This window comes from Condylura cristata, unplaced genomic scaffold, assembly GCF_000260355.1.
Source record: "Condylura cristata isolate star-nosed mole 26May11 unplaced genomic scaffold, ConCri1.0 scaffold00010, whole genome shotgun sequence".
NCBI lineage: Eukaryota > Metazoa > Chordata > Mammalia > Eulipotyphla > Talpidae > Condylura > Condylura cristata.
Genome location: NW_004567111.1, coordinates 34595054 through 34614546, shown reverse-complemented (window position 1 = coordinate 34614546; position 19493 = coordinate 34595054). Strand labels below are relative to the sequence as shown.

General features: G+C 37.6%; 2 protein-coding genes across 3 annotated transcripts in view; both read left to right on the top strand.

The window, feature by feature from the left end:
* Positions 1 to 13392, top strand: part of MTRF1 (mitochondrial translational release factor 1) — a 37982-nt gene extending 24590 nt beyond the window's left edge. The window contains exons 10-11 of one of the 2 annotated variants that reach the window (XM_012723318.1): positions 10885 to 10935; positions 11712 to 13392. In XM_012723318.1, coding sequence (XP_012578772.1) covers positions 10885 to 10935; positions 11712 to 11753 — 93 coding nt within the window. In that variant the 3' untranslated portion in view covers positions 11754 to 13392. Of the gene's footprint in view, positions 1 to 682; positions 1402 to 10884; positions 10936 to 11711 lie in introns of those variants that run through there. The other variant, XM_004680123.2, reaches the window with a different exon arrangement.
* Positions 7774 to 10413, top strand: KBTBD7 (kelch repeat and BTB (POZ) domain containing 7). The gene has a single exon (XM_004680122.2). It carries the CDS (start codon positions 8062 to 8064, stop codon positions 10102 to 10104), a length of 2043 nt encoding a protein of 680 aa, XP_004680179.1. The 5' UTR covers positions 7774 to 8061; the 3' UTR covers positions 10105 to 10413.
* Positions 13393 to 19493: the final 6101 nt, after the last annotated feature.

Below are 19493 nucleotides of genomic sequence, written 5' to 3'. Positions count from 1 at the left end.
TGGAGAGCAGAACAGGCAGATTTACAAAGTACACTGCTGAGGGGAGCCGTCCTCGAAACAGGAGAGGTCTGCTGTGCCTTGTGGATCACCCCTGGGGCAGGGATCGAACTCACGCTGAAGTGGCTTTAGCTTCTTAGTGTTGTGCTTCAACCCGCTGCACCACCAGGGAGGGCCAATTTAAGCAATTTTTAAAAGAGAATAATTCCAGTTACTTTGTGGATTCATTTTTTACATAATAAGAAGCCAACACTAGCTGGGAATTCTCCAAGTTAGCCATTGTGTTCACTACTTATAGAACTACATCGGTAATCTTTGCAACTAATGAATAATGACTGCAGGCCTCCCTGATGGCACAAGGGTTTAAATCTCAGCACTATTAAGCTATTGCCAGCCACTGCAGCATGAGTTCCATCCCTCGCCAGGGAGGTGACCCACAGGCACAGCAGACCTCTCCTGTCTTAGCTACTGCTCACATCAGCAGTGTATTTCAGTAAATCTGTCTGTGCTGCTTCCCACTCTGTCGCTGGTGAATATTCTCACCTCATACACCTCTGGCCTATATACCCCAGTTCTTAAATGAATAAATAAATAAAAATGAATCAAAGAAATAATATCACTTATTTTTTTATTTTGTTCTTTATTTCTAGAAAATAGTTTTCCTAATAATTGTCTCTTTTACCAGGAATTTTTAAGTGGGGAGAAGTGCCTGGATCAACTAATTCAAAAACTGCTTCAATCAGCAGATGAAGAAGCCATTACTGAATTTTTAGATGAAACTCTTAAATCACCAAAATAAATGATGATTTATTATTTATTATATAAATTAAATGGACCTATTTCAAGAAGCACACTGAGGCATGAATGTTTTTGAATGCTCATAGAGTACAGCTAAACATACACTGTACTTAAAAATACATTCTTTAATGAAAGAAGTAACATTTCGTGAAATTTTTTAGGTTTCCTACTACATATCAATTCCAAAGGAAGTAGAAAACAAACATGTGTTGTTGAAAAAGAGAAAAACTTGAGAACTGATTATGTAATTTGGTACAGGTCACTTGTTCTTTTTCTGTGCCTTTTTTTCTTCCTTTCTTTTTCTTTTTTACAAATTAAGCACATTTTCATCTATTATTTCAGGATTATACCACATGGCAAAAATTAGTGATACAGATTTATAAACTGCTTTTTAAGCTTTTATTTAAAGACAAAATACTGTTAATCATGTTAAATTAGATCTTAACCTGCTACTTTTCAATAAAAATTGTGCAGACACAATTCAATAAAAATTGAGTCAGTTACAGTGAGCATCTCTGAGAGACAGACTGTCTAGCTCTCTGAGAACAGAATTAATTCTATCCTGCATAAATTATAAATAATATTTAAAATACATTTTGCTTGCTTTGCAATTCTTGTTGTTCCTTGGCTTAAGTCATTAACATGTAATAAATGTAATATGAGTAATTTACTGCAATCAGTTTTCTGTGGTGCTATATAGATAAAGCCTAACCCTTACGTTAGGGAACTTCCAGTTGAGTGAGGAGCCAAAAGATGATAAATCACCAACTCTACTACTAAGTGGCATGATACACTTAACAATTATTACCAGGAATTTTGAATAAGAAAGAGGAATTTATTATTTCAGACATCTCTCAGAAGAAACTATATGTCAAGAGAGATATGCTGAAATAGTTTTAAAACCAATGGAATTATTTGGAGGTAGAAATAAGTTTTTCCCCAGGGTTTTATTTTGAAATTCCCCAAGCACACAGTAAAGTTCTAGAAGTAATTTTTAAGGAACAGGTCAATGTACACTGTAAATGCTATAGATCCAACTATGATTATTATTTTACCATCTTTGTTTTTTCTGCACACACATACGCACATGCACACGTGCACACACACTGGTTTTTGAACTTTAAAAATCGTTCCTACCTCATAACACTAAAAGGTTTCAGCATATACCAAGAATAAGGACATTGTACAAAATTGTAATTCATTATACCTCCTTGTATAATAGTGTAACGTGTAAGATGAGCTAATGGCTATTATATAATTTAAATAATTTATCCCCAAAATGTCCTTTTTAGCTGTTTTTGTTTGCTATTTTTGTCCAGTCTAATATACAATCAAAATTTATACGATGAATTTGGTTGTATCTCCATATTATTAGAATCAATCCCCCAACATTTCCCCCCATGATATCAGTCTTGAAGAGTCCAACAAAGATTTGTAGAATGACTTACATTATGGATTTGTCTGATTACTTTCTGATACCTTTGTAACTTCCATCCATGTCCTCAATGAACCATAAAGCAAAATTAAGGATTGATTAAATGCAGGAGTTTCCAAGTTGGTGAAGAAACCCACAGGCCAGGAGAGTGACATTCCAGCATCTGGGGACAAAAACTATCTGGGATCCTTCCAGATCTTGCCCTACCTGCCTCTTCACCTGGCTTGTTTATCTGTATTTTTTTTAAAGATTTATTTATTTATTCATACAGAACTGGGGTATAGGCCAGAGATGCGGAGGGTGAGAGGATTCACCAGGAACAGAGTGGGGAGCAGAACAAGCAGATCGACGAAGTACACTGCTGAGGGGAGCAGCGGGCGGGTCAGGAGAGGTCTGCCACGCCATGTGGATCTCCTCCCGGGCATTGAACTCATGAGGAATTGGCTTAAGCTTCTTAGTGCAGTGCTTTAACCTGCTGTGCCACCAGGGAGGGCCTGTTTATCTGTATTTTTAAAGTAAACTGGTAAATACTGTCTTTGGTATATTTTTAAAAAATAATATAATAGTTTATTTTTACATCATTTTGTGCCTTTTCCCATCTCAGTTGTAATCTCCATGGGCTTCCCATCACCAAATGGTTGGTGTATTTTAGAAGAAATCTGTAATAAAAAGTTGGAAGAGGCGAGTAGGGTCTTAAATTTCAGGTAAACCCTCCATCCCGTAGCCCACAGCCCCACTCAGACCAGCCCTGGAACCGTGCAGGGAGGACGCCATGATCAGCGGAAGCAGAACAGTTGAGAAAACTACTTATTGGTAGCTTGAGGTTTGAAACACCAGATAATAGTTTCAAGAGAACATTTTGAGAAGTGGAGCACACTTATATTGTGTGGTGATGGAAGCCCCCCCCAGACAAAATGTTCTGGACACTTTAGTTTTGTGACTTTTGTGTAGAAGAGGTCGATGCACCAATGCTAATTGGACCACACGAGGTTGGCTGATGAGTATGTAGTGGAATCAAAGACCTGTTTCTAGAGAGGACTCTGTAATGCCTGTTGCCCACTTAACAGTATGTTTTTGTTGGTGTTATTAAAGACAAATGTAATTTGAGAGGCTACTTTGAAAAGTATGGCAAAATTGAAATCAAGAATTTGTGGAAGACAGGCAGGCTGGACAAAAGAGAATTGCTTGTGAAATTTTTTACCATAATGATAGAGTTGATAAAATTGTTACTGAGATAGCAGGAGTATATTGGACCAGACCAAAAAAAAAAAAATAATAATGAACAGCTATATACCAGACATTTTATAGGGTGGAGTGGGGAATGGGATCAAGAACAGTGGAGGGAGGGAAGTACGCTGGACTATGGTGATGGCACATGGGTGATTTGGTGATGAGAAGCCCAAAGGGATTACAACTGAGATGGAAAATGCACGAAATGATGTAAAAATAATCGTAATATATATATTTTTAATTGTTACTGAGAAATAACGTACAATTAATGGGCATATTGTGAAGTGAAAAAGGCCCCTTCTAAACAAGAGATGCAGTATGCTGGATCACCACAAGGTGGTATAGAGGTGGATCTGGCAACACTACAGGTCATAAACTGAAAGAGGTGGCGGTGGTGGTGGTAACTTCAGCCGTGGTGGAAACTGGTGGAGGAGGTTAAGGTGGTGGAGGTGTGGCAGCAGAGGTAGTTGGGGATGAGGTGACAGTGAATATAATGGATTTGGAGGTGATGGTGCAACTATGGTGGTGGTTCTAGTTATAGTTGCAGAGGCTATGATGATAGTGAACCAGGATATGGTAGGGAGGGCTGTGGTCGTGATGGTGGAGAATATGATGATTACAATGAAGGAGAAAATTTTGGCAGTGGTAACGATGGTGGTGGGAACCTGAGTGGATAATAGCAATCAAATTATAGACCGACAAAGGGGGATAGTTTTGGTGGAAGAATCAGGCAGTTCTTGTGGTGCTAATGATGTGTCTGTGGAAGTAGTGTACTATGGTAGTAGAAGGATCTAAAAAATTGGCAGAAAATGCTGTAGTTCTTAGCAGGAGAGAGTGAGAAGCTGTCATTCCAAATGCATTAGAGAACCTGTAGAAATCTGCCAAGGAAGGAATAATGATCCATAGAAAAATCACTACAGCCTAAACAGGACATCCTCATTCAGGACAGACAAAGCTACAGTTGGCAAAAAAGTGGAACTACTGACTAATGCAATTAGTGCCAATCGATGTATAGTCCTGAGGTATCTATCTATCTATTGTTGCCTTTTTTTTTTTTTCATTATACCAGGTATATTGTCCTATAAATTATGATGGTGGTATCAGTTTTTAAATTAAGGAATTTTTAATTTAAAAATTATCAAGACAGGATCACTATTTATTGATTTATAAGCCAGGTTAGGAACCAACAATAACCAGAATGCACAAGAAATGGAAGTTCACACAAAGAAGTCTGGCACCTTGAGTTTTGAGAGTGCAAAGGAAACTACAGTTGCTGTGAAGCAGAATCAATTATTAATCACCTGGCAAAATGAAAGCAAATAATTTGGTAGAATCAAGTCCAATACAATCAGTTATATTTTTTAGTCCCTTTATAAAAGAAGTCCAAAAAGGTCAGAAATAAATCCTAATTAATAGAGCCTGCATCTCTACTGCAAACATGCCCAACATTTATGGTGAGAATTACAAATTTTCTAAAACACAAATTGGTCTGCATTTAGAAAGTCAGGCTGAGGTAATAACTGAATCAAGTACCTGGTGCAAAGGTTGTCAGCCCTAATTTACCAAGATAAGCAAACAATGTAATCTCTTTTTTGTTCTTATCTCCACCCCTCCACCCAACACTTTTTTACATATAAACTGAATAATACAGGCCACTTGAGAGTATATTATAAATAGGCTGAGAATTTACAAAAGGCTTTGAAGATACAAAACTAAATAGACTTTAATTGCTATTATTTTAATAGGGGAGGGAAAAACACCCACTACTCTGCTAGCTGGCTTACTAGGGCTTCCCAAAGTAGCTCATGATGTAAGCTAATGTCTGACACAAGGGAAAGATTGTGCGTAGAACCAGTGTGAAGATAAGCAAAAAAGAGTGATCAAATCGGGAAACAAAGCCATCAACCTTAAATTTGGGATGGACAGTCTCCCATCATCCACTTACCTGAAAAGGATGAAGAAAAAAGAAATGAAGTTTTATCTGTAAATCATTCTGAGAAGTCAATGCTCTGAAAACATGGGAACCTCTGAAAACTCAAGACAGAACAAGGAAAAAAACACTGAGTTTTCTGAGATCTAAATGGTATCAAGACAACCAGAAAGGCTACTCTCACCTGCAAACAATGGTGACCATGTAACAGGGTGGTCCCTAGGAAAAAGGGAAGTTCCAGGTTCCCTGCCCCACCAAGGGGCAGGAGGGTGGAGCTGAGCAGAGAAAAAGGAGAAGAGAGAAGAAGAGAAGGAAGCTGGCTGGAGAGCCAGAAGGAGACCTGAGGAAGCCAAAGGAGCAGCAAGCATGTGATGAGGAAACTGTGCTTGTTTCCTGACCCTGGACTGGTTAAGGCAGATGTGGGTGAGATACCTGTAGGGAGGTGACTATGGCAGTGTTTATATTGATTTTGATTTTGTTCTTTTCCTCCCAGATTTGTCTGGCCATTTCTGACCCTTTTCCATGGGTCCCCGCCAGAAGGTGCTTTAGTCTTGTGGCAGCTTTCAGGCCTTGCTCTGGGCCCATCACTTTGGGTTGACTTTTGCCCACGAGGGGGATGGGTAACTTTAGGTGTTTGATTTAGAAGTTATTTGTTATATGGGTTTGTGTTCCATATTGTATATTTACTGTGTTAAAGTCCCTTTTCATTAAAGTTTTATATGTTTTGTCTTGTTGCGATGGATGACAGAACCCACTTAGAGCAGGCAGGTTTTGGGGTTTCAGGGGTTTCTCCCTCTCTCCCTGTCCTGTAACAATATCAAAATATATAACTTGTATATCCAGTGACCTTTCATCTAATTGATTTAACATCAATTAATGGTTCTTGTTTGCCTTACAGAATAGTCAAATTCAAAGTTAAGAGTAGAATAGTGTTTTAAGGGGATCTGGACAAGGAGGAAAGAGAGTTATAAATGTGTGGATAATGTTTCGGATTTACAAGATGAAAAAAGTTCCTGAGATAGATGAGAGTGATGGCTGCAAAAACAATGTGCATTACTTAACACCAGAAATATATACACCTAAATTTATTAATTCTGTAAATGATGTTATGTATATTTTAGCAATATAAAATAGTTTAAAAATTGCTTTTCCCTTTGCTGATGTTTAGTGCAGGTGAGAAAACAATTGGTGTTACTAATGATGACTGAATTATATCTGGTGTATCTGAGGGATACAGAAAAGATACTGGAACCCAGAATCCAGTTAGTCTAATATACTTATTTACAATAGACTTTCCTCAGTTTATAGGTAAAAAGAAAAAAAAATGGATAGTTATTCTTTTGCATTATCTGCCTGTTCATATAACATTGATGGTTTAATTCATTAGGTTATGGTACCACATGGCAAAGAGCAGGAACAGGTCTCCAAATGAAGCTGAAATACAAGTTTTAACAACAACAACAACAAAACCCTAAGCACTCGATTTTAACAATTTAAAAACGGAAAAATGTTGATCGTAGGTAAAACACCTTTGTAAAGTATAGACTTACTACATTAATTCAAGAAAAGTGAGGGCACACATTAATACTGACCTTATGCTTCTGTGACATCATTTTACATATTACTTAAAATTCTCCTTTAAAACTTCTTAATAAAGACACTTCCAATAAGTATCAATGGATGGGATGGAAGGGAAATTAAACTTAATTTGAAAACGCTCATAATAGCTTAATGAAAAAAAAATCTTTGCTCCCTAATGAAAGCTGGATGTCCAACTTGCCTGTTTATGTACCTGATTTGCAAATGTGCATCTATTAAAGTCGTTCTCCAATACCTCAACCTTGTCTAAGAGTTCCTTATAATCCCACAGCTATCCTTTAATATTGAAAATATTATTACTATCCTTCAGAACGTTCAAGATGCAACATTTAAAAACTGAACGTTTTCTTCGCAGAAATTGCCTGCGCTGTTTCACCTTCCACAAGTAGCAAAAGCTAACACTGAATCCTTCTATTTTAGGGCAGTGTAAACAATTATTGTTGCAACGAATAGTTACTGAAGCCCCATACAATCTATGCAATTTATTTCATTCCATTCCCTAACACCCCTACGAAATACTATTATCCCTATTTTACAAAGAGAGACAAGCTCTCAGAGAGACGGATACTAAAACGCGGTTCCCAAACAAGAGCTCTAAAACCACCAACCGAGAATTAACGTCTTCCAATTGTTAGCTAAAGCCCGCTACCCTGCAGGAAACCTCGCGATAACACTCAAACTACAACTCCCAGTATGCAAAGCGGCTTCTGATGCCAGCCAATATCCACGGGTCTGGAGGGCCCCAGCATACCTCGAGACGCGAAAAGCAGCCTGGGAATCGTGGTTCTGGTCTCTTACCGGTCTTGATAGCGCTGCAGTGGCGGCTCTCTGGGCCCCAGCCAGCGTTTCCCGTGAGAGCGAGCCGAGGCAGAGAAAGGGCGCGGAACTGAAAAGGGTGAGTCAGACACGGGCTACGCGATAAAAGGAGGCGACACCGTGGCTTGGGACTGAAGTTAGTGCGGCCCCTGCTGGAGGCTGTTAAGGGACGAGGCGATCTTAGCGCCAGAGAGAGGAGTCAGAGTCCATTCCGTGCACCTGTTCTAGTCCTCGGCACCCCGCCGCCATCTCCAACATGCAGTCCCGGGAAGAGGCTCCGCGCTCTCGCCGTCTCGCCAGTCCCCGCGGTGGGAGGAGGCCCAAGAGGATTTCCAAACCATCGGTGTCAGCTTTTTTCACTGGCCCAGAGGAGCTGAAAGATGCGGCCCATTCGGCCGCCCTGCTGGCACAGCTCAAGTCCTTTTACGACGCACGGTTGCTGTGTGATGTGACCATCGAGGTGGTCACTCCTGGCAGTGGGCCTGGCACCGGCCGCCTTTTTTTCTGCAACCGTAACGTGCTGGCTGCCGCGTGTCCCTACTTCAAGAGCATGTTCACTGGCGGCATGTACGAGAGCCAGCAGGCGAGCGTGACCATGCACGACGTGGACGCCGAGTCCTTTGAGGTGTTGGTGGACTATTGCTACACGGGTCGTGTGTCCCTGAGTGAGGCCAACGTGCAGCGCCTTTATGCGGCATCTGACATGCTACAGCTGGAATATGTGCGGGAAGCCTGTGCCTCCTTCCTAGCCCGGCGCCTTGACCTGACCAACTGCACTGCCATCCTCAAGTTCGCGGATGCCTTTGACCATCACAAGCTCCGATCACAGGCCCAGGCCTTTATAGCCCACAACTTCAAGCAGCTCAGCCGCATGGGCTCGATTCGGGAGGAGACTCTGGCAGACCTGACCCTGGCCCAGATGCTGACTGTCCTACGCCTGGACAGTCTGGACATCGATAGTGAGCGGACAGTATGTCATGTGGCGGTGCAGTGGTTGGAGGCAGCTCCCAAGGAGCGGGGTCCCAGTGCTGCAGAAGTCTTCAAGTGTGTGCGTTGGGCACACTTCACTGATGAGGATCAGACTTACCTGGAAGGGCTGCTGACCAATACCATTGTGAAGAAGTACTGCCTTGACCTTATCGAAGGAGCCCTGCAGCTGCGTTATGGTGACAGGTTATGCAAGTCTCTGGTGCCAAAACCAGAGACCAGCAGCAACTCTGTTGTATCTGCAGCAGAAAATCCACCCCAGAGGCTGGGTATGTGCGCCAAGGAGATGGTGATATTTTTTGGACACCCTAGAGACCCCTTTCTCTGTTACGACCCATACTCTGGAGATATTTATACAATGCCATCACCTTTGACCAGCTTGGCTCACACTAAGACTATCACCTCCTCAGCTGTCTGTGTTTCTCCAGACCATGACATTTATCTAGCTGCCCAGCCAAGGAAGGACCTCTGGGTGTATAAACCTGCCCAGAACAGTTGGCAGCAACTTGCAGACCGCTTACTGTGCCGGGAAGGCATGGATGTGGCATATCTCAATGGCTATATTTACATTTTGGGTGGGCGAGACCCTATCACTGGAGTTAAATTGAAGGAAGTGGAATGCTACAGTGTTCAGAGGAACCAGTGGGCACTGGTGGCACCTGTACCCCATTCCTTCTATTCTTTTGAACTGATAGTGGTTCAGAACTATCTTTATGCTGTCAATAGTAAGCGCATGCTTTGCTATGATCCTAGCCATAATTTGTGGCTAAATTGTGCTTCTCTTAAACGAAGTGACTTTCAGGAAGCCTGTGTCTTCAATGATGAGATCTATTGTATCTGTGACATCCCTGTCATGAAAGTCTATAACCCAGCCAGGGGAGAATGGAGACAGATTAGTAATATTCCCTTGGACTCAGAGACCCACAACTACCAGATCGTCAATCATGGCCAAAAGTTGCTGCTTATCACTTCAACCACCCCACAATGGAAAAAAAACCGGGTGACAGTGTATGAATATGACACTAGGGAAGACCAGTGGGTTAACATAGGTACCATGTTAGGTCTTTTGCAGTTTGACTCTGGCTTTATTTGCCTCTGTGCTCGCGTCTATCCTTCCTGCCTTGAACCTGGTCAGAGTTTCATCACTGAGGAGGATGATGCACGGAGTGAGTCTAGCACTGAGTGGGACTTAGATGGATTCAGTGAACTGGACTCTGAGTCAGGAAGTTCAAGTTCTTTTTCAGATGATGAAGTTTGGGTACAGGTAGCTCCTCAGCTAAATGCACAGGATCATCAGCAGGGTTCTTTGTAAATATTTTGAAACTCTTAAGATGTTATTACTGCTGTGAAATGTATCTTAAGGAAAAAAGTTGATTAGGACTCACATTTGGTTTATAAAGGGTTACAATGGATTACTAATGAAATGTTACAAAATTTAAACAATCCACAAAATCAGCCTATGGAATAATTTACTATGCTCAAAAGTGAGATTAAAATATGCAAAAGATGAACTATCTAAATGATTAGAATACTTGGGGTTTCTTTTCACCATTTATTGTGCAAGTTGTTTTAATTAGTTTATATTTTTATTATCTAATTCAATTTTCTATTAACTTTTAAATTCTACTTAGTGATGCTAGGAATTTAACTTCTTAAATTTTATAAAATTGGATTAAAGGTTAGTAGGATTTGAAGGTTTATATTGTTCCTTTAGAATAATGAAAGTGGTAGATTTCCCAAATTTTAAATATAACTTTTTAATTCTAAATTGATATAGCTTGTTAAGTTCTGGTTTGGTTTCTTCCCTTCTGGAAAAAAAAAAAAAAAAAACCTGGAGAGTTATATGTAAAGGTTATTGAATAGTGACTTCATTTTTATGTGCAGAATGATCTTAAGAACTGAAAGTAAATTCCACTGTTCTAGAAATGTCAGTTTTAATTTTGAAATATGATATGTGTATTTGCTAGATGCATTTCCATCATTAAAATATTCAGTCTAGTAGTGTCACTAATTATTTAAACAATCTTCTAGTCCTCCCTCCATAGGTAATTTGTTTTTATAAATTCATATTTTTAATTTATACCTGATACAGGCTTCATGGAGTCAGAGAAACAATCATTTTAGTCACTGGACATATGACCAGGTAATGTAGATTTCACTCATGTTCATGCCTTATCTTACTTAAAAGATTATATACCTTCCAAAAATATTTTGAGTGTACACTTTTGCTGTTCATCCTAAGGGATTCTTTAGCAAGAAGTGATTTATTCTTTAATGTTTTTGTGAGGCAATGTTAGTCGTGAAAATAGCTAAAAGTATTTTACAGAAATCAGTAACTACTGTGTCTATCAAACTCTAAAATTAAGTGCCAGAAGAGAACATTAAACCTTTAAAGCTGTGCATAGAACTGTTTTGTATAGCATTGACAGATTCTACCAGTTTTGTAAGTTATTGTACAACTTGAAGTTGTTTTTGTATTAAAAATAAGCAGTTAAAAAACATCCATAAGTGGATGATAACATTGGGGCCAATAGTGAAGGTATGCATCTCTTAAATATTTTAATAAGCAGTGGTACATGGTTATTTCCCTAGGTTACTTGTGAACCATGATCCAGTTTTGGTTTCTGGTTTTTCTTTTTCTTTTTTTTTGTTTTATGTCACCCTAATGTAAAGTAGTGTCCAGAAATAGACTAAATTGCACAAAACTGACATTGTTGAATATATGAATATATATTAATTGCTTACATTTTGAGACTCTGTTAATATATTTGATTGTCACAATACAAATACATGATAAATAGTGTACTTTTACACATGTTTATGGTTTATAAATTGTTCTATAACTACTTAGAATTATCTTCTTGAAAGTTTGCTCAATAATTTGCTAATTACTCTGTTTTTTTTCTCCAATCATTACAGTCATCAAATGCTGTCATTTCTTACACACTGGCTTTGCACTGAGAAGTGTGCTTTAGAGGTGGTAAACTAAATTTTGAATGAAAAGAAAAGGTTTACAAACTGTTTTTTCAACCGCTTTGATTTTCATTTGAAGAGTTCACCAGACATTCCTGTTTAACATTATTTCTAGTACAGTTAAATTCTTGCCATGGCAATACATGTTCCTTCTAGAGTATAAACTTGCTTTTTAGTCTAAGGTTAACTTTTGTTCCCTTCAGTGTCAGGGATGTTATAAGTACTGCTCTAAATTAACATAGATAACTATTTAACAGTGTTATTTTTTTTGGCCAACTTCTCTTGGCCAGTAACATCTTGCTTTGTTTTGTATGCTTGAAATAGGCCAATGATAATCTTCAGAGTATCCATCTGAAGAATTAAAGTATGCAACCAATTTATGAGACAAGATTCTCTAGTTTGTCATTCTCAACTTTTGAGTTAGGTATAAGTTAAATGGCAGTGATATTTTGGTTTAAAAAGAGGTTTTCTTGGGAAGGATTTTGGTTTTGTGATATATTTGAGAACAGAGAATAAATTTTAACCTTTATTTTATAGATAAGTGATTTGTACATTGTTAGTTACAAACAGAAGTGGCAGTGGAACCCAGACTTTCAGACCTCTTAATTTATTGTCTCTGCTAAATGTACAAAGCTCTTGTTGCACAGTTAATGATACAACTGGCAGTGTTGAAATGCCCTGTTGACAGGAAAGTACCTTGTCTTAGTTTTAGAATTAGTTGGCACATCTTTTAGCAAATGCTCACGATAATGTAAATAGCAGTACTATTATTGGTAAGATTAGAATGATCCTGGTTATATTTGTTTGTTTTTAATCTGTTTGCCTATAGTCTGAAAAACTCAGAGAATCCAAGTTAAAAAATCAAATGATAAACGACCTGGTGTTTTCAAAAGGATAAAAGACTAGTAAATAACTTGTTTGTGGAATTATATTTAAGTTAGAGTTCCTTTCTATTTCTAGTTGAGCAGTGGTTTGTTTTTTCCTGTTTTGATAACTGGATCTTGAGAATCTGATGAAAGCCTATGACCCATTCCCCAGGAAAATGTACATGTTCATGTTTTCATAATTTCAAGGGTATTATGACACTTTTGAAGTTCTTCCACACGCTATGGTGAGAACACTTACAACAATGTCCCAAGAACAGTTCTAAAAATTTCACAAGGCATGTTGCTCAAATGTTTGTAAGGGGAAATGCCGTTCCTGAAATAAAGCTATAGGAAGAATATATATTTACCAGCTGAAAGGGATGTGAATATTAATGGTATCTCAGAACAAAGGCAAAACTGACACTTCTGAAGTGCAAATTTCTTCATGAAATAACTAAATGTTAATGATTGAAAGAAATGAGACAGATGATATACGATATGACTATTGTCTAGGAAGGCTGTGTATTTATTAGGTCTTGTATATTATCCAGATATTTCAAACTGCTGACATCACAGCAAAAATTCTTTATCTCATAATGAGCTGTTAAACAGGTGGTTGGAAAAGAGCTTCTACCTATGTGGAATCTTTTAAAAATATAGTCAACATAGAAAGTAGACTTTTGGTGGTGAACAAAATGTAGTATATACAGATGTTGCTTTATAATGCTGTAATCTAAAAACTATATAATGTTATAAACCAATGTTATTTCAATAAAATGTTTTTAAAAATATTACATAGCAGTTCTAAAATCAGTACTTCATTTTGTGTTTTATTAGGAGTAGTGAATAACTGGGGAGTGAAGAATAATTTGTAGGCAGTGGAGCATAGTGGTTAAGTCTACTGTCCACTTTATCAAATAATCTGAATTCAAAATTCCGCTACTTAGTATCTGTGTGACAGAAGATAACCATGAACATCAGTTAACATCTTTTAAAGTGGGATAAAAATAGGGTTAATGTAGAGGTTGAAAAAGGTAACTGGAATAACAATTTTGATTGAATATATTTGTAATACAGTGAAAATGTTTAGACAACACAAAAATGACTGGAGTGGAATTTTTATTTCATTAGTTTCAAAAAACTTTTTGAAAATACAGTTACACCCCAATATTACCCCAGTTAAAAATTAAAGAATACAACTGCAGATAAATTTCTGTTATGGAAAGGAAACAGGATATTCTACGCTGATGAAGATTCATATAATGACCTATCGATATTTGTGGTTAAATGTATTCTGGAGTCTGACTGCTTATATTTACATTCTCTATCACTATTTATTCAAGAGACTTCAAATGAGTTAACTTAAGCTCCCTAATTATTAGTTCATCATTCTTAAATAGGAAATAGCAGAACTGACATCATGACATCACTTTGAGCTGTATAAGTTTGTGTGGTTTGTTAAAAACTGATAAATAGCACTTAGGGGCTTATTTTGGTATTAAAAATATTTGGAAGATGTGGTACATATACACAATGGAATATTACTCAACAACCAAAAAAAAATAAGCACATGCCTTTTGCAGCAACATGGATGGAGCTGGAAAAGATCATGCTTAATGAAATAAGCCAGAAAGAAAAAGAAAAATACTGGATGGTTTCACTCATAGTAGCAGTATAAAGGACCGGGGGAGAATATAATAATAATAATAATGAACAACTACATACCAGAGACATTTTATGGGGGTGAAGTGGGAAATGGGATCAAAAACAGTGTTGGAGGGAAATGCACTGGGCTATGGTGATGGCACACGGGTGATTTGGTGATGGGAAGCCCACGGGGATTACAAATGAGGTGGAAAAGGCACAAAATGATGTAAAAATAAATTGTTACATTACTAAAAAAAAAAAATCCTTTGGGGACCTTTCTGGTGGTACAACGAATTAAAGCGCTGCACTGTGAAGTTAGCCACAGTTGCTTTAGTGCAAGTTCCATCCCTGGCCAGGGAGCTGACCCATATGGCGCGGCAGACCTCTCCTGTCTTGCCAGCTGTTCCCCTCAGCAGTGTACTTCATCAATCTGTCTGTTCTGCTCCCCACTGTTTCTGGTGAATCCTCTCACTGCCCCTACACCTCTGGCCTATACCCCACTTCTTTATACATAAATAAATAAATAAATATTGAAGAAAAAGAAAGGGGCTATTCTGAAGTACATGCAGATCCTTAGAGGGTGCCCATCTGGATGGACCCCAGTCTTCTAGAACAGTTTTCAACTCAATAACACATCTTCTATTACTTTCAGGGTAGAGTTAATCATGTCATATCACAGAAATTTGATTAGGCAGTAAGAAGGTCATTGGCAGTATTTTGCAAAGAAGTTTCTATTAGAATACTGCTGTGGGCAGCAATATGGTAAGAATAGAATGAATGAAATAGTACCATATCAGCCACAAGCCAAATATGGATTTACTCCCCTCTAGAGAACATAAATTTAAGTCTCACAGTTCTAATATGACAACTGTGGGATAAAAGAAAATAATATTGAAGAACTTACAAAAATTCTTGAGTCATATGTTAATATTGCAATAATCCTAATAGAGATGTTATATGTATTGAGATTATAAAGATCCCAACTGGTGGAAAAGTAGGTGCAACTAAAGTAATTTAAGTTATCAATCACATGTTTATGAAGACACTGATAAACACACTTGGAAAAATGCAAGGACAAATAAACATGTAGCTGTGTGCAAAGGCCTTGCTTAAATAAAAATTAATACCTGTATCCTTGATCATATCTTTAACACACTGGAAGATGTATTTTGGTGAGCTGCACTAGCAAATTAATCACACCCAAGAAATGAAGGCTTAAAAAAGTATGTAAGATCTCACAAGGATAAACACCAGAGGTAGGGGTAGGGGTGATTAATGAATCTTAAATTAAATCACTATAGAAATGTCCAGAAAGTGCAATGAGATGAGAAAAGATTATCAACTAGAGGTAGGAGCAAGAAGGATTATCAGTCATGGAAGACCAACCCAACCTCACCCTAAAGCAATAAATTCCACAGTATTTTTGAAGGAATACTGTAAAAGAACACCCCTGGCTGCAAAATACAGCTCTGTGCTCATCTGTGTCGATGCAGTTGTCTTTTTCTTAAACTTAACACTTTCTAAATGCAGATCTTCTTTTAAGAGTGTGTCTGTGTCTGCACTTCTCTTTCCTTACTTCTCTTAACTTATTGTGTGCTGCTGAATGGGGAAAATCTGCTGAATTATTTCTCAGTGGGATCAAAGAGTCCCATGCAGTGAACTCCATTATCTATCTAAAACTCCAATACAAAGAGGGAGTTGTGGGAACATCTATTTTGCAGTCAAATTTGATGGGAGTTCTGGATAACCTGGGTACTTACTACTAAGAAATGGCATATTTTGTGGGGTGAGAAGTTTTGTGGGATTGAGTCCATTTTAACCTGTAGGATCTGATACTACCTACACATAAATAATATCAGAATTGAATTAAACTGTAGCCCACTCAGTTAACATTGTGGAGAATTACTCTTGGTGTGAAGAAAAAGAAATTTCCTCTAGGTGGCCAGAAATGTCAGAAGTGGAGAATTCTGTGAGAGTAGGGTAGTACTGTGACCATAGGACACAGGAAGGAAGAATTGGACTTTTCCCTATACAGCTGTAAAATTACAAGTTTTTATAAAAGGAAAGCTCTTATCTTTTAGAAAAAAAATATAGTGCCAAAAAATGTTGAACTTGAATCTAATTCAGCCAATAGAACAAACTTTAGTTTACAAGAAAGAAAACAGCCAGAAGGACAATTAAAAACGTTAAGAAGCCCTCCTCATGGTGCAACAGGTTAAAGCACAACACTATGAAGCTAGCCGCAATCGCTTTAGCACGAGTTTGATCCCTGGCCAGGGAGCTGACCTACATGGCATGGCAGACCTCTCCTGCCTCACCCACTGCTCCCCTTGGGAGCTCTGCCTGTTCTGCTCTCCACTCTGTCTCTGGTAAATCCTCTCATGGACACTGCACCTCTGGCCTGTACCCCAGTTCTGTATGCATAAATAAATAGATCTAAAAAAAGTTCATCTTTTTCATTGAATAGTATTTCATAGTATATATAGTTTTTTTTCCATTTTTATTACTATACATCCATATCCTATATGGGAGTAATTACTCTCTACTTTGTTCAGTAAATAAAACCTATGTTTATTTGCATTCTCACATGCTGGAATTATTAATGTATTGATTTATTTGCTCCTTACTATCTGTCCCCTCCACTAGAATATGCATTTCATCATAAGAGGAGCCATATATCCTTTTTGCCAATTCTTAGAATAGAACCAGACATAGCATTCTCATGAAAGAAGAAATAAATTAATGTATTTTGTGCAAGTGTGCATTTACATGACAGACACCTGCATATACAGAGCTCATCATTCAGCTTTCAGGGTAAGCTATTACTGCACCATCTTCCTCGTTGTTATAGCAACCCACTGGCCTCCAGAGCTACAAGTTAATTCTGATGCATTTACTTTCCCAGAAGACCAAACAGTATTTTCAGTTCTAAAATAATGACACTATTACAAATCACATTTCTCACAGTATAGCAAAAGGTTTTCCTTTATGAAGATGGGAGAGATTGAGAAAGGAAATAAATCTACTCAAAGCAATAAGTACTATGAAAAACAGCAAGCAGCATGCCTCACTAACGTTTTCATATTTCCTCTAAGTCCTTAACCTTTCCACATACATCTATGAATTTGTTTAGGATTTCTGACCAAATTGTTAAGGAAATCATTTTGAAAGGTAATTTTTGCAAAGTAAATAACACTGAAGTTGAAAATTACAGCCCAAATATTTTCTCATTTCCTTCATTTGTGTTTAGAACAATTTGTGTTCATTTGTAAAAATTACAGCCCAAGTATTTTCTTATTTCTTTCTTGTTTAATTAAAATTTAAAATCTCATATTAACAAATGATAATGATTTGATAAAAAGTGGTAATTCTGGCCCTCCCTGATGGCACCACAGGTTATAGTGCAGCACTAAGAAGCTAGCCACAACCGCTTCAGAGGGAGTTTGACCCCTGGCCAGGGAGGTGACTCAAGGCATTGCAGACTTCTGACTTGCCCGCTACTCCCCTCAGTGATGTACTTCCTCGATCTGCCTGTTCTGCTCCCCACTCTGCCTCTGGTGAATCCTCTCACTGCTGCTGTACCTCTGGCCTGTATCCCAGATCTGCATGTATGCATAAATAAATCTTTTTTAAAAAAGTGATAGCTCCAATTTGGGGTCTGAAAAGGTTCAACATAAGGTACTTCTCCATCCTTCTCAATCCCCTCAGATGTTAGGGACAGAACTGAGAAGGATTTTATGAAAATGGGTGAGTCATCATAGAAAACGCATTACTACTTTGAGTAAGACAGGTCTTACCTGAGTTATTCACCCAACTATGAATATAGTTTTAAAAAGGCACAGTCTATTTTCTAATGGTAGGTACCCTATCCACATCATACATGTATCCTATGCAGTATTTTCTTTTCTGTAAAGATTTAAATAAGTTGAGGGCAGCCAGAAAGAAATGAAACATTACCTATAAGATAACATCAATATGCATAACAGTGGATTTTTCATCCAAAATGATGAAAGAACAGAAAAACATAGCACTATGTTTTTTAAGTATTAAAGGAAAAGAACCGTCAGATGAGAAGTCCACATCCAGCAAAACCATTCTCAGGGAATGAAGATTAATGAATTCTCAGGTGGACAAAAAATAAAACTTTCTAGCGGACTATCCTTAAAGGATTGGAAAAGAAATGATAAAAGGGATGTCTTGTTATATTAGGATAGAAGAAGGAACAACAGAAAAAAGCAGAAATATGAATACATACAAAAGTGCTACATTAGTAACATGATTGTATATTTTATAAATCAGAAGTGTTAAGACTCATTTGGTGGTCGAAAAAAAGTATAACAATATCTATGCTCAAAATAATGATGGTTAAAAGCAGGGGAAGGAAATTAAAGGTATAATATCCAAACTGGAAAGATAGAAGAAAGACAACCACTATTTGCAGATGAGTTAAACATAGGAAATCTCAAACATGGCAATAAAAAAGTTATTAGAAATAATAAATGCAGTAAAGCAACAGTCTACAAAATTGATATACAAAAATTTGTTGCATTTCTAAACACAAATAATAAACCTGCAAAAACAGAAATCAGGAAAACAATTACATTTACAACCATATCAAAAAGAAATGAATACATAGGAATAAATTTAACCAAGAAAGGTGAAAGTCTTGAACACTGAAAACTATTAAGACATTGTTGAAGGGCACAGAAGACATAAAGAAATAGACAAAGTCTATGCTTATTGATTGAAAGAATTAACATCATTACAATAATCCTATGTCCTAAAACTATATACAGATTCAATTTCTATCAAAATCCCAATGACATTTTTCAAAGAAATAAAACAAAAATTATAAAATTTATTTGAAACTACAAAAGAGCCTGGAAAACAATCCTGAGACAAAAAGAACAAAAATGGAGGTACTATGCAGCCTGACTTCAAACTATATATATCGATAGTAATCCAAACAGCATGGTATTAGGAGTACAGACAGACACATAGCTCGATGGAACAGAATTGGGGCCAGAAATAAATCCACACAAAAATGTACAACTAATGTATGATAAAAAAGGCAAGAGATTACAATGGGGCCAGGAAAGTCTCTTCAATAAATGGTGTTAGGAAAACTGGACAGCACATGCAAAAGAATGTTAGACAATTGTATAACACTAAGTGACAACAATTTTAAAGAGGGTGAGGAGAAAGGGAAGTCTAG